Here is a 12074-nt window from a genome sequence, read left to right as displayed (position 1 = left end):
ATTTCTGCATTGGGAAGAGGTAATCGTCTGAATTATGAAATTTTTCTTAGAAGTCTGATGTAACTATTACTTAATCTGTTACAAAGGAAATATGTGTTTGTAGATGAAAACTCAAAAAGCACAGATAAGCCAAAACTAGAAAAATAAAAATGCCTAGTAAATCCGGGAAAAACAAAACAAAACTATTAATCTTTAAGGAACCTCCTTCCACCACTTTTCTGTGTGGGAAGGTCCTTCCCCCTCAGTGGTTCATCTATTTATCACTCTGTAGTCTATTTTTTCCCATTTAATATATCTGCACAAATTTCAACGTGAACATAATTTTTAAAAATTGCAGTTTTTCATTGTATCAATGTGCCAGCTCTATTTAAAACACCCAATGCAATCATCGTTCAGATGATTTCCATTTTTTGAACATTAGAAGCAGTTCGATGTGGGGGCACCTGGGTGGCTCAGTCAGTTAGGCATCTGACTCTTGATTTGGGCTCATATCCTGATCTCAGGGTCCTGAAGTGGAGCTCACGCTCAGTGGGGAGTCCATTGGAGGGTCTCTATCCCCCTCCCTCTCCCTCTGCCTCTCCCCGACCCAAGCTCACTCTCTCTTTCTCTCAAATAAATAAATAGAAACAGTTCTTTGTGGAACATCCTTAGAGCTAAATATTTGCACATGAGCACGATAGTTTCCACAGGAATTCCTGGAAGTATTTTGCTTTGTCAAAGACTACTTAAAATATTAAGGCTTTTGATACACACCGCCCAAATGTTACCCAGAAAAGTTCTGATTCACACTGCTGGCAGAATTGTATGAGTGCCCTAGAAACCTTATATTTTCTTAGGATGTGTGCCTGGACCATATTCTTTCAGGCTAACAGAGGAAGGAAAAAGAAACCCTTTTCATTTATAAGACCACAACCCTCTTTGACCCAGGAGGTCTTGCGGCGAGCGTGATTTAGAGAGGCGTGCTTCTGCACTCTTAAAGTTCCCTGGGAGCAAAAGAGTTTATCTTGGTCAGAGTGAAACCCACAGTGTGATTTCAGGAAAAGGCCCAAGGTAATTCAGGTCTGACTCAGGTCTGACCATATCCTTGTTGACACTGAGCTCTGGGCTGCTTCCAGGACTTTTTTCTCAAGTGATTATCTCCCTCTCAGGCTGATTTTATTTGCACCCTCTCTTCCTGGCAAATCATCCTCTGCCCCCAACCCATCTGATAACATGATATTCAACCATTTAACTTTTATTTTTTTTTAGCTATTGTTCAACACTGAAACTGAAGTTAATTAATCTTCACGTCTGTTTATTTTGATAATTAGGCTGCTCTTGGCAGCAGGGGGCCCCTGGCACCTTAATCTTTGGCTGGGAAGTCGAGGTCCACCCACACTTGGCCTTGGGATGGCCTTCGCCCAGACCTTGAGGCCCACTGGGTGGTTTCTAAGGAAACAGCAGGATCCCTGGAACCCACCCAGAAAACGTAACTGCAGCAGGAAATGACACGTCACCATGGACGCCCAGCCAGGAGACCTTCCCGAAGTTCATGCCCAGGTCTGTGGGAAGGCTCCCCCCGTCCTGTGCTAAGATGCAGTTTCACTGGTGTTCATGTGGGGCCAACAGCGATCAGTCACTTCCACACTTTCTTTTCCCTTCCACTTGACAAGACATAGGTTCTGATGGCACCAACCTGCTGGAAGCTCTTTTAGGCATGTCTTTCAAGGGTCAGCACCCTTAAGACAAGACAGCAGATATAGCTTTGTTTGAACTCATGTGGCCAAAAGATACCACTTTTTGAAGATGGCCTCACAGCTAGCGTAGTCATTGGTCTTGCATGTCTTCCCCTTTATTTCATAGTTCAGGGTTATTGCAAAGTATGTTTGCTACAGCTGCTGTAACAAGTACTACCCCTTGGGAGTTTAAACAGCAGAAGTGTATTTCCACTCTGTCCCAGAAGCTAGAAGCCTGAGATGACAGTAGGGTTGTACCTTCTGAGGCCTCTCTCCTTGGCTTGCAGATGGCAAGACCATGTGTCCTCACATGGTCTTCCTCTGTGTATGTCTGTGTCCTAACCTCCTCTTCTTATAAGGACACAAGTTATACTGTATTAGCACCCATAGGGCCTTAATCTAACTTAAAAACCTCTTTAAAGACCCTCTCTTCAAATACAGTTGCATTTTGGGGTGCTGGGGTTTAGGACTTTAGCCTATAAAATTTAGGGACACAGAACTCAGCCCCTAAGAGCCTTCAAGATGATCCCTAGTCATCCTCAGCTTCTCGAACTCATACCCCTTGTATACCCTCCTCCCACAGTGAATCAGAGCCAGTCCGCGTGACCCCTATCTCCGCCAACAATACAGACTCAACCTGCCATACAAGAGACCCACCTTGGAAGCTCAGCCATCAGGTGACTGTTGCCCCTGACAGTGTCCCATCTGAGACCTCACCAGAACACGTGTGACCCTGAGCCATAAACACCAGCCAAACTACCCTAGAATTCCTGTATCACAGAAACTGCGAGGGAATAAATATTTGTTTATGTTTTAAGCTATTAAATTTCGGGGTATGTTGCCACAGCAACAGAAAACAAGTGCATATTTTCACACTTAAAAGTGGGTTTCTGGGATACAAAGAGTTCCTCAAAATGTGGGTGGGCTTCGAGCATCAGGAAGGTGTTAGTGAGAGTCTAAGACCTTGAGGAGAAGCCTAGCATCGGTTAGCTTTGCACCTGGAGGCCAAGTGCATCTCAGAGTAGAACTTCCCAACTTCAAAAGTGAATGAGCGCAGGGGCGCCTGGGTGGCTCAGTGGGTTAAAGCCTCTGCCTTCAGCTCAGGTCATGATCCCAGGGTCCTGGGATCAAGCCCCACATCGGGCTCTCTGCTCAGCAGGGAGTCTGCTTCCTCCTCTCTCTCCCTGCCTGCCTCTCTGACTAGTTGTGATCTCTGTCTATCAAATAAATAAATAAAATCTTAAAAAAAAAAGTGCATGGGCGCAAGTATGCTGGATATTTCCCTCAGGCCCCCCAATGCCCCTCAGCTATTGGTTTTGGAGCTGGGCAGTGCCGCCCTTCACCCCACTGTGCCTTGCAAGTAGAATTTTCTGGAGGAAAAGGCTGGGAAGCACAGTCCAAGGTCATCGTGTAGCATGTAGCCAATGCTTCACCATGGCCTTGCCTGCCTGGTGCATTCCAGATGGGACCAGCTTAGGGCACTGCACACACAGACTGGAGGCTCTGCTCGCCCTCCTTTAGGTGGGGTCTCAGAGCCTTTGCTGCAGATAGGAATGAGCACCCTTATGTCTTTTGGGATGTCTGGCATGAGCTCGGGTCTCACTAGGGTAGGTACTGTCAGTCAGGCCATGGGCAGTCCTGAAGATGCTCATGGGATCGTGATGACGTCACACATGACAGTCGGGTATGAGGTTACATGCAGATGCCCTGACCTCCACCAGGGATGTCCTCCTCCCCACCGCCATGAAGCTCCTTCCTCTTGATCCCATCCAACGTACAAAGTACACAGAATCAAAAAAGCAACAAGCCAGCCTATAACAAACCCAAACTATAAGTCCATAAAAAAATATACTGTGGGGTGGGAGACTGGCAGCAGGAAAAAGCATGTCAAGGATTGACATCTTTCCTCTGTCATGTTAAAATTTATGAAAAAAAAAAATAATAAGGGTCCCACCAGGAGGAAAAAAAAAAAGGACAAAGGCTAGAGAGATAGTGGGAGCGAGTGTAAATACAAGAGCCACAAAAACATGGGACATGTTCAAAGCCATTAATATTCAAAGAAAGGCAAATAAGAAGACTGTTTTACATCTATTAAATTGGAACCACAAAGAAAAATGATACATGCCTCTACCAGAGTGGCAAGGAAACCCAGGAGCGTACGTCGCTGTTTACACACATAAATTGGAACAAGAAGTTTTTGGAAAGAAGTCTGGGGATACATTTAAAGAATTGTAAACATGCCCACACCCTCTTTCAGTATAAAACTTCTGGGAATTTATCCCAAAGAAACAACCCGGAGGAAAGAAAATGCTACAAGCACAAGTTCATCATACATCACTTAGAATATATGAAGATCAGAAGCAGTAAAATACGCCAGCCGCTGGGGCATGGTTAATTACGTGATATGCTACATCCCTTCAACAAGATATGAACAAATGACTAGCATAGTTGGCATTTGGTTGGACACGTGGGAGAACACCCAGGGTATAAAGTTGCATTTCAAATGTATGAATCAAATGTATGAATCAAATGTATCAAGTGAATCAAATGTATCTGTTTTAGAATTGCCACTATGTAAAAACGGTCCTACGCTCAGACATCAGGACTTGGAAGAGACCCTAAGAAGGAAAAAGCTTCTCATTTGATGGGTAACTTTTATGGCTGCACTGTTTCCTTCTTCCCTTAAATGTCCTTAGGGCTCTGGTGCAGGACACTAACAGGGATCCCACTAGTCACCTTTAGGAAAGAACTGGAAATGCCCTCTCCGTATTTGGGAACAAAAGCCCCGCTCAGCAGTGCTTCCTGACCTCGCTGCGGCCCAGCCGGCTTTCACCATGCGTGTTCCCCTGGAGGCACGGAGGCTGGAGAATTCTCAGTTCCACCAGACGGCAGCTTATCCCCGAGAGGAAAGGTACACCCATCACCGTCCAGAGGCCGCGGTGAGGCCTGACCACCCGGCCCTAGACAGTCATCCCACCAAGCTCATGTCGGGTCCCAGAGTTGAGAATAAATAGTCTTTTTCTCTTCTTCAAAGAGAATGTGGCCGAGCCATAGTGACTTAGAGCAGAGATCGCACTGGCAGCCCGAGGACCGGATGTGGCCCGGAGGCATGTTTTGTTTGGCTCACACACTGTTTTAAAAGTTGGAACATTTCACATTAAAAAAAAAGAGAGAAAGAAAAAAGAGTCCGGATTTCCAGCATCTCATGAAGGGTTGGACGCCGTGACGACACCAGACCCGCACCTGTGGGAGCCCTGTGTGGACACCTCCCTTGGGGGGGCTCTGATTCATGCACACACGTCAGGATTCACGTGGACACCCACTCTGAGCCAGGCACCGCTCAGGATGCTGGGAATTCTGCGGGGAGGAGACAGACACCGTCTCTACTGAGCGCTTACCCTCCCCTGGGGAAGGAGACCCAAGGCAGGTAAGTGATGGTTTCTGTGATATGAAGATACTCCAATACGGGTGCCGCTTGGCACTGCAGAGACAAGGTCCCACACTGGCAGGGAGCCCCAGGAACCCTGTCTGAGAAGGACACCTGACTTGATTCCTGGATGGTGGGGTGAGAACATTCCAGGCCAAGGGAAGAGCTTGTGCAAAGACCCCAGGCTATGAGCGAATATGCAGTGCCCCATGGTTTATAAGGGAAGGGAGGACACACCCACAGGTGGGAGAACGGATGGATTCTAATTACGGTGGGCAGGTATTGTGATCTGATTTATTCCAATAATCTCTCTCCGACTGCTAAGTGAGGAAGGGACTGAGGGAGGGAATCGGGGAGAAGGGAGGCTGAGAGGCCAGTCTGGAGTTGGTCTGGGTGGTCCAGGTTAGAGATGCCCAGAAGCGGGGAGCAGAGCTGCCGGTGAGAGGTACTCAGTGCGGGCGAGTCAGCAGGAGGCAGGTGGGCAAAAGGTGGGCAATGGTAAAGTGTGTTTACGTTTACACAAGAGGGATGGAAGGACGGCTCGGTGGGAAGAACATGCTCAGCACAGTTTAAAACCTTACATATAGTCTCCCTGGGGCCAAGGAGGGAATGAGTTTTCAGCACTCAGCGAGATGGGAAGATACGTCAGCATGGGCAGCCAATGGTCTGTACGCACACGCGCAAGGGTCTGGCCTTGATGCTGACCTGGAAGGCGGGCACAGTCCAGGCCTCCGCGTGAGGCTGGGGGTGAACTGAGGATGAGGAACCCCCCCCCCCCAAAGGGTCTCTCCTTGTCCCTGCAAGCCTTTCCCCTGCAGAGCACAGGGAGAGGACGCTCTCCGGCATTTGGCAGCGGTTCCTGAATGCAGAGAACAGCCTACCCCTCAGCCTCACGTGTAGTCCACGGGCGAGGGAGGGGAGCCCTTGACCGTGAGGGATGCGAGGGAATGGGGGCGGGATGAGCAGGTTGTTTCTGCCTGGAGGCTTTGCCGGGGCTCAGACTTTTCAAACTGAACCCCTGAGCAAGGGGCATGGTCTTCCATTCAGAGACCTTTCCCGCGTCCACAAGGGTTATTCGTGGCATGAGCACAGCTGGCTGACCCAAGGATTCCTCGAAGTCTCTATGGAAACCTGTCCTTTAGCCATGATGTCTGCTAACATTTTCTTTGGCTGGTTACGTTTCCCTTTCAGTCCCACTCCCAGCTTCCCAGGAACCTAAGGCAGCGCGATCCACAGTACATAAATCAGCCTGCGTACCTGTCCGTCTGCTTGGAGGACCGACTTCTGCTCAAAACAATGGCTGAAACAGATGGGGCTCAGTGCCGCCTCCCCAAACACAGGTGGCTCCATTAGATTTCACAAGCCTGAGAAATAGGGTGCTCCACCCCAGTATCAAGAAGGAGAGTCCTTTTTTTGCAGAAATAGGTCAGATCATCAAGGGCCCCTTACCCAGCCGAGGAGACCAGATCATAAGAAGTGTCCTTGCAAGAGGTTTGGAAGAACAGGGATCACACTGGCCTTTTAGAAGGATGCCTCTGGCCACTCCGGGGGTAGGGGGGAAGGCCAGCTGGGGAACAGGGACTGCAATGACCAGGCGGTGGTCCCTGAGCTGATGCAGTAGTGGGACCAAGGCAGGTGTGGGTGAAGATGTTCCGAAAACACGCAAGGGTTACATGCGAGGGAGACTGGAGTGTCAGGAACTCCCAGGTCACTCACCAGGGTGTGGGGCATGGGATGGTGCCAGGACATACAATGGGAAGCCACGCCCACAAGGACCTCACTGCACCATTTGGCAGCCAAGCCAGTTAAACAGGAGTCCTCTGCCCAGAGCTAATCAAGTGCAGCTAGATGCCCACTTCAGCCTGTCTTTGCCCTTGGAGGACGCTCTGTCATCAGCCACCGAGGGGCCTTTCTTCCAGAACACTGGGCTGGGGGCCTTGGCGGGGGGGCACATGTTCCCCTTGAACTGGTTTTTGTTCTCTCTCTAGTCTCGCCTGAGAGTTTGCCTGGACAGTCAGTCACTTTATGTTCTTCTCTTTCTCCTTCTCCTTCTCCTTCTCCTTCTCCTTCTCCTTCTTCTTCTTCTTCTTCTTTTTTTTTTTCCAGATCTGAGATATTGGTTTTATACGAATTTCTTTTTAAAATTAATGTTTAATTTCAGTGAGGGAGTGTAGCAGTTTAATACATTTTGGAGCTCATTTTAATTTTGTATTATTATTGTTTTTTTAATTTAAATTCAATTGGCCAACGTATAGAACATCATTAGTTTTGGGGGTAGTGTTTAATGATTTATTAGTTGCATTTAACACCCAGTGCTCATCATGTCATGTGCCCTCCTTGGAACTCATTTTAGATTTTGATGACTCAAGTGCAGCTCTTTGTGCTATGTCCCCTTGGGGCCTGTTCTCTTGGGTAATATGGAGGGTAGACAACTGGCTGCTTCTCCACTGGAGACTGGGGTATATGATGGTTAATTTTATGCCTCAACTCAGTGAAGCTGTGATGCCCCATTATTTGGTCAAACACCAGTCTAGATGTGGTTGTGAAGATATTTTAAAGATAGGCTAACATTTCACATGCAAAGTAGACGCTGAGTAAAGCAGATTACTCTTCCTGATGGGGGTGGGCCTCAACCAATCAGTTGAAGGTCTGAAGGGCAAAGACAGGTTTTCTGAAAATGGATTTTCCACCAAGCTGCAGCACAGAAAATCTGCCTGCTTCCAGCCTGCCATCCCGCAGAATTCAGACTCAAGACTGAACACTAAGTCTTACCTGGGTTCCCAGACTGCCAGCCCACTGTACAGGTTTCGGATCTGCCAGGCACCACCATGTAAGCCAACTCCTTAGCATCAATCTCTCCAAATATATGTATGTCCATCCTGTTGGTTCTGTTTCTCTGGGAAGCCCTGACTAATCATAACATCAGGTGACTTCGATGGGGGCAGCTTCCAGCCCCACATCCTGGCCATCACCTCTCGGCTCTAGACTGCACACCCCTAGGAAGAATGACTCCTTGAGCTTGCCTCAACCCTACATGACCAGTTACAGTCCAGGCTCTTCTCTCTACCCAAACGCCTTTAAGTCTCTGCTCAGCATGCCAGTGACCCTGCAATGCGGGCCTCTCTGAAGCACACCCCAGCCTCCCCTATTCCCCTTCCACAGTGTGCTTTACCCCTTAGCACTTGTGTGCACCTGAAATACGATGAGTGAACTCCTTTCATTTGTTCGTTCTCTCGCGACCACTTTGTGCACAGCTGGAAATTCCATGACGTTCCATGAAGACCCTGTGTTGGTCACTGACAACTCCTCCACCCATAGAACAGCATCCTGCATACAGTCGGTGCTCAATAACTACTTGATGTGAAACGACTAAACAATGGACAGAAGGAGGTGGCACCCTGGGGGTGGTTCCTCCCTACCCTTGACTTTCCTTCTAATCCAGGTACTGGCCAGAGTCCCAATCCCCTTGGCACCGAATGAGATAGCCCCGTGAAGCCACGTACCAAAGGGGGGGAGCCGCTCTGCTTCTGAGGAGCAGGTGTCCCTCTCCTGGGTCCTCCTGCCGTAGCTCGCCGAGTAGATGTTGAGAAACTTGGAAGGGTGACAGTGCAGTTTCAGCTCTTGGTCTTCACATACGGTTTTGTTTTTTAATTCATCTGAAGCAGAAACAAAAATCAGCGGCACCGTCAGCTTCCCTCAGGAGGAATCGGGGAGCTCTGCCCAAGCCCTGGCCGCTCATCCACCCCCTGGAGCAGCTCCCGGGGAAGGACAGTGGGAACAGCCCCACTCCTGGTGGGGTCTGACCCTGGAATAAGAGCCCTCTGCAGGAAGAGGTGGGAATGACAGGAAGAGGCAGGCAGAGGAGACAGGGGCCAAGTATAGGGGAAGACTGGCCTCTTTGGGCTCGGTTTGGGGATGGGCCTGATCATAAAGGATGTCTCTCTCTCTCTCTCCGCTTGAGGTCACACATTCCTTAATTGAAGGGAGCCTTTCCTCAAATGTTGACTTGGACCCACATGGGTAAAGATCAGGAATTACCTGATTGCAGATTACACTTCTGGAGAGAGCCCAATTAAACCTCACCACCAGATTTCCTAACATCCTGGCACCCCCCATTTCCATATATAAAAAGAGAGAGGATGTAAAAGCAAATGATTTCCTTGGTTAGGAAAGGGAAAGAACAGGGCATGTGTCTTGTGAAGTGTCCCTCTTTCCTGCCCCCAGTCTTGTGTTCAGGAGCAAACGACGCTCGGTTGCTGTGGTCTGTGCTACCTTATAACAACCCACACCAGGTTTGTTCCCAAAGAATTTAGGGAAATGTCTGTGTGTCTGTGTGATTCACCGACCACAGTAACATTTCCCTTTGCAATGTCACACAGCATTCACATCGTACATGCACTGCTGATGAAAATACAGTTGGTTTTTTTTTTTTAAAGAACATATTGGCAAAGCATTCCATTGATAACCTTGTTTCATAATGATTTGATTCTTGAAAGCAATCATCATTAACACTCCAGACACAAAGGATCAAGTATTGTATGATTCTATTTTGTTGAGATCTCCAGGAAAGGCAAACCCATAGAGACAGAATGTAGGTGAGCGGTTCTATTGGGGCTGAGGTTTGGGATCAAAGGGAAAGGACGACAATGAACACAGGACATTTTTGAGATGGTGGAAATGTTCTATAGCTGGACAGTGGTGATGGTGGCACGACTCAGCCCATTTGCTGAAAATCACTGAATGGCATACTTACAATCGGTGAAATTTATGCTATGTAAATCGTACTTCAATAAAGATATTTCAAAAATTACCAAAGCTACTATTTACTGAGCACATCCTCCGGATTAAGTCCTGTTCTAAGAGCTTTAAATGTATCGATTTAAATGAATCTAATCTTCAGAACAACTCTCATGGGAACCCCCTCTTCATATCCTTGGTGTGTTGTGTTTTGGATTTTTAGACACTGTAGCAGTAATTCATATGTTCTGGATGCGAACTTTCCTCTGTTAGGTGTTACAAGTATCTTTTCCTAGTCTGCCACTTACCTTAAACTTTGCAAAACCAAAACAAAGCAAAACACAAAGGAGACTATGGTCATTTGTTTGCATGTGTGGTTCTCCTCTCCCCACCTCCCCAACATTTTGCAAGGAAAAAAAAAAAATCACTGTATTACTCCTAGATTTTTCTACTTTGAAATGGCAACTGCAGAGCAAATGAGAACATTTTTCAGCCAAACAAGCCAACAGGAGCTAAATTGTAGGAGCTACTCGGGCTACCGTGGACTGTCTGGGATTGGGAGGAAGAAAGTGTCAAGGAGAAAGAAAAATAGCACCCCTCATATCTACTCTCCCACGACTATTCCTCCCATTACTACCCCTCCTATGGCCATCCCCCATGACCATCTCCAAGACCATACCCCATGACCACACCCATGACCACGACCACTGTGACCACCCCCCAAAGACCATACCCCATGACCACCCCAATGATCTTCCTCCATGACCACACCCATGACCATTCCCCATGACCATGACCACCATGGCCACCCCCAAAGACTATCCCACATGACCACCCCCCAAGACAACTCCCCAACCCCCACTTTCACTTCTCTGATTCACTCATGTTTTTGGAGGAAGGTGCAGGCCATTCCCACCCAGATCCCTCATATACCTCAAGCAAAAGTTTTTCAAACTGTGATTTAAGGCCTATTCTATTCTATTCTACTCAGGAAATCAGTTTAGTCATTTGTAACCTGCAATTAAAAAAAAAACAAAAGAGAATTTAGAAAGCATCAAAGTACATCACGCAAACAAGGAATAACATTATTTTATAATTAAAAAAAATCTTTTGAGTTGTGTGTGTGTTGTGCTGGGCCAAATGTAAAATTTTTCCTTACTATGCCGTGTAATCAAACCAATTTGAAAGCAACCCTCCCCCCCCAGAAGCCTTCCAGGAAGTCAAGAAGGGTAAACACTAGGGTCACGGTGGCCTGGCCATGGGACTTCCATATCCTGGCATCGCTGATGCTCAAGCCCCAAACTTAAAACACCAAAGAAAATAGTCCCAAAATATAAAGTCTATCTTTTTCTGTAACATGTGAATTCCCGTGCCTTCCTACACCAAGAGGAGAAGAACAGTGAGGAAATCTCATTTCAGATTGAGATTGGAAATTCAGGATCTCAGTATACCGTCAGCTGATAAATTTTGGCACTGTCCTTTAATTTGTGATGATGGAACACTCAAGATTAATGAAAGGCGTGAAACACAAACCGGGTTGCAGATGCTCCCGGAGTCCCCATCCCGCCTGGTGGTTGAACACACGAGGAACTAACAGAGGAGGGGAAATCTAAGTGGTAACAAAGCAATGTCTAGAATGCCCTTCACCCAGTCGCTGGAATCTTCACACAACCGCTTAAACCTAAAGCCAAGAAAAGCTTTGTTTTCTTTTGCTAAACAGAAAGGACACTGAGTCTGACCCTGACATCAGGGGGTTTGATTCTGGTGAGTCACATCCGCACTGGGGTGAAGTTTTCAGTGTTTTTTGTGAGTAAATGCTAAATCCCACCACACCAAAATACTGCCTTACTTCAAAGGCCCAGAATGAACAACGACCTTTGATGCAGAACAGAGGGCACGGGTGACACACCAAGAGAGCCCAAGCCCCCACCGGACTGGGAGAATACTGAAGAATGTTAAGAAAGCCTTCCAGTGGCAGAGCTCACCAAAAAGGACGAAAACCAAGCCGAACCTAGCAAATTGGAAACTTTCCTTTTCAACAGGATTGTCTTTTTTCCTTTTCCTTTTCTTTTCTTTTCCTTTCCCCCTCCTTTCCTTCCCCTCCTTCCCTCCCTCCCTTCCTTCCTTCCTTTCTCAGAATTTTTAAAAATTAGAAGAGACTTTTCAAGGCTTGTCATGATGTGTACTTCTCAGTC

The 12074-nt window shown here is 47.4% G+C and overlaps 1 protein-coding gene across 5 annotated transcripts in view; it reads right to left on the bottom strand.

The window, feature by feature from the left end:
- Nucleotides 1–12074, bottom strand: part of EVA1C (eva-1 homolog C) — a 69566-nt gene that overhangs the window by 17188 nt on the left and 40304 nt on the right. For all 5 annotated transcript variants that reach the window (XM_046002277.1, XM_046002276.1, XM_046002275.1 and 2 more), the window contains one exon: nt 8646–8798. In XM_046002277.1, the coding sequence (XP_045858233.1) occupies nt 8646–8798 (153 nt within the window). The remainder of the gene's footprint in view (nt 1–8645; nt 8799–12074) is intronic.

Source organism: Meles meles, chromosome 4 (assembly GCF_922984935.1).
Source record: "Meles meles chromosome 4, mMelMel3.1 paternal haplotype, whole genome shotgun sequence".
Classification (NCBI taxonomy): Eukaryota; Metazoa; Chordata; class Mammalia; order Carnivora; family Mustelidae; genus Meles; species Meles meles.
The sequence above is the reverse complement of the archived record's forward strand: the minus strand, read 5'-3'. Positions and strand labels throughout refer to the sequence as shown.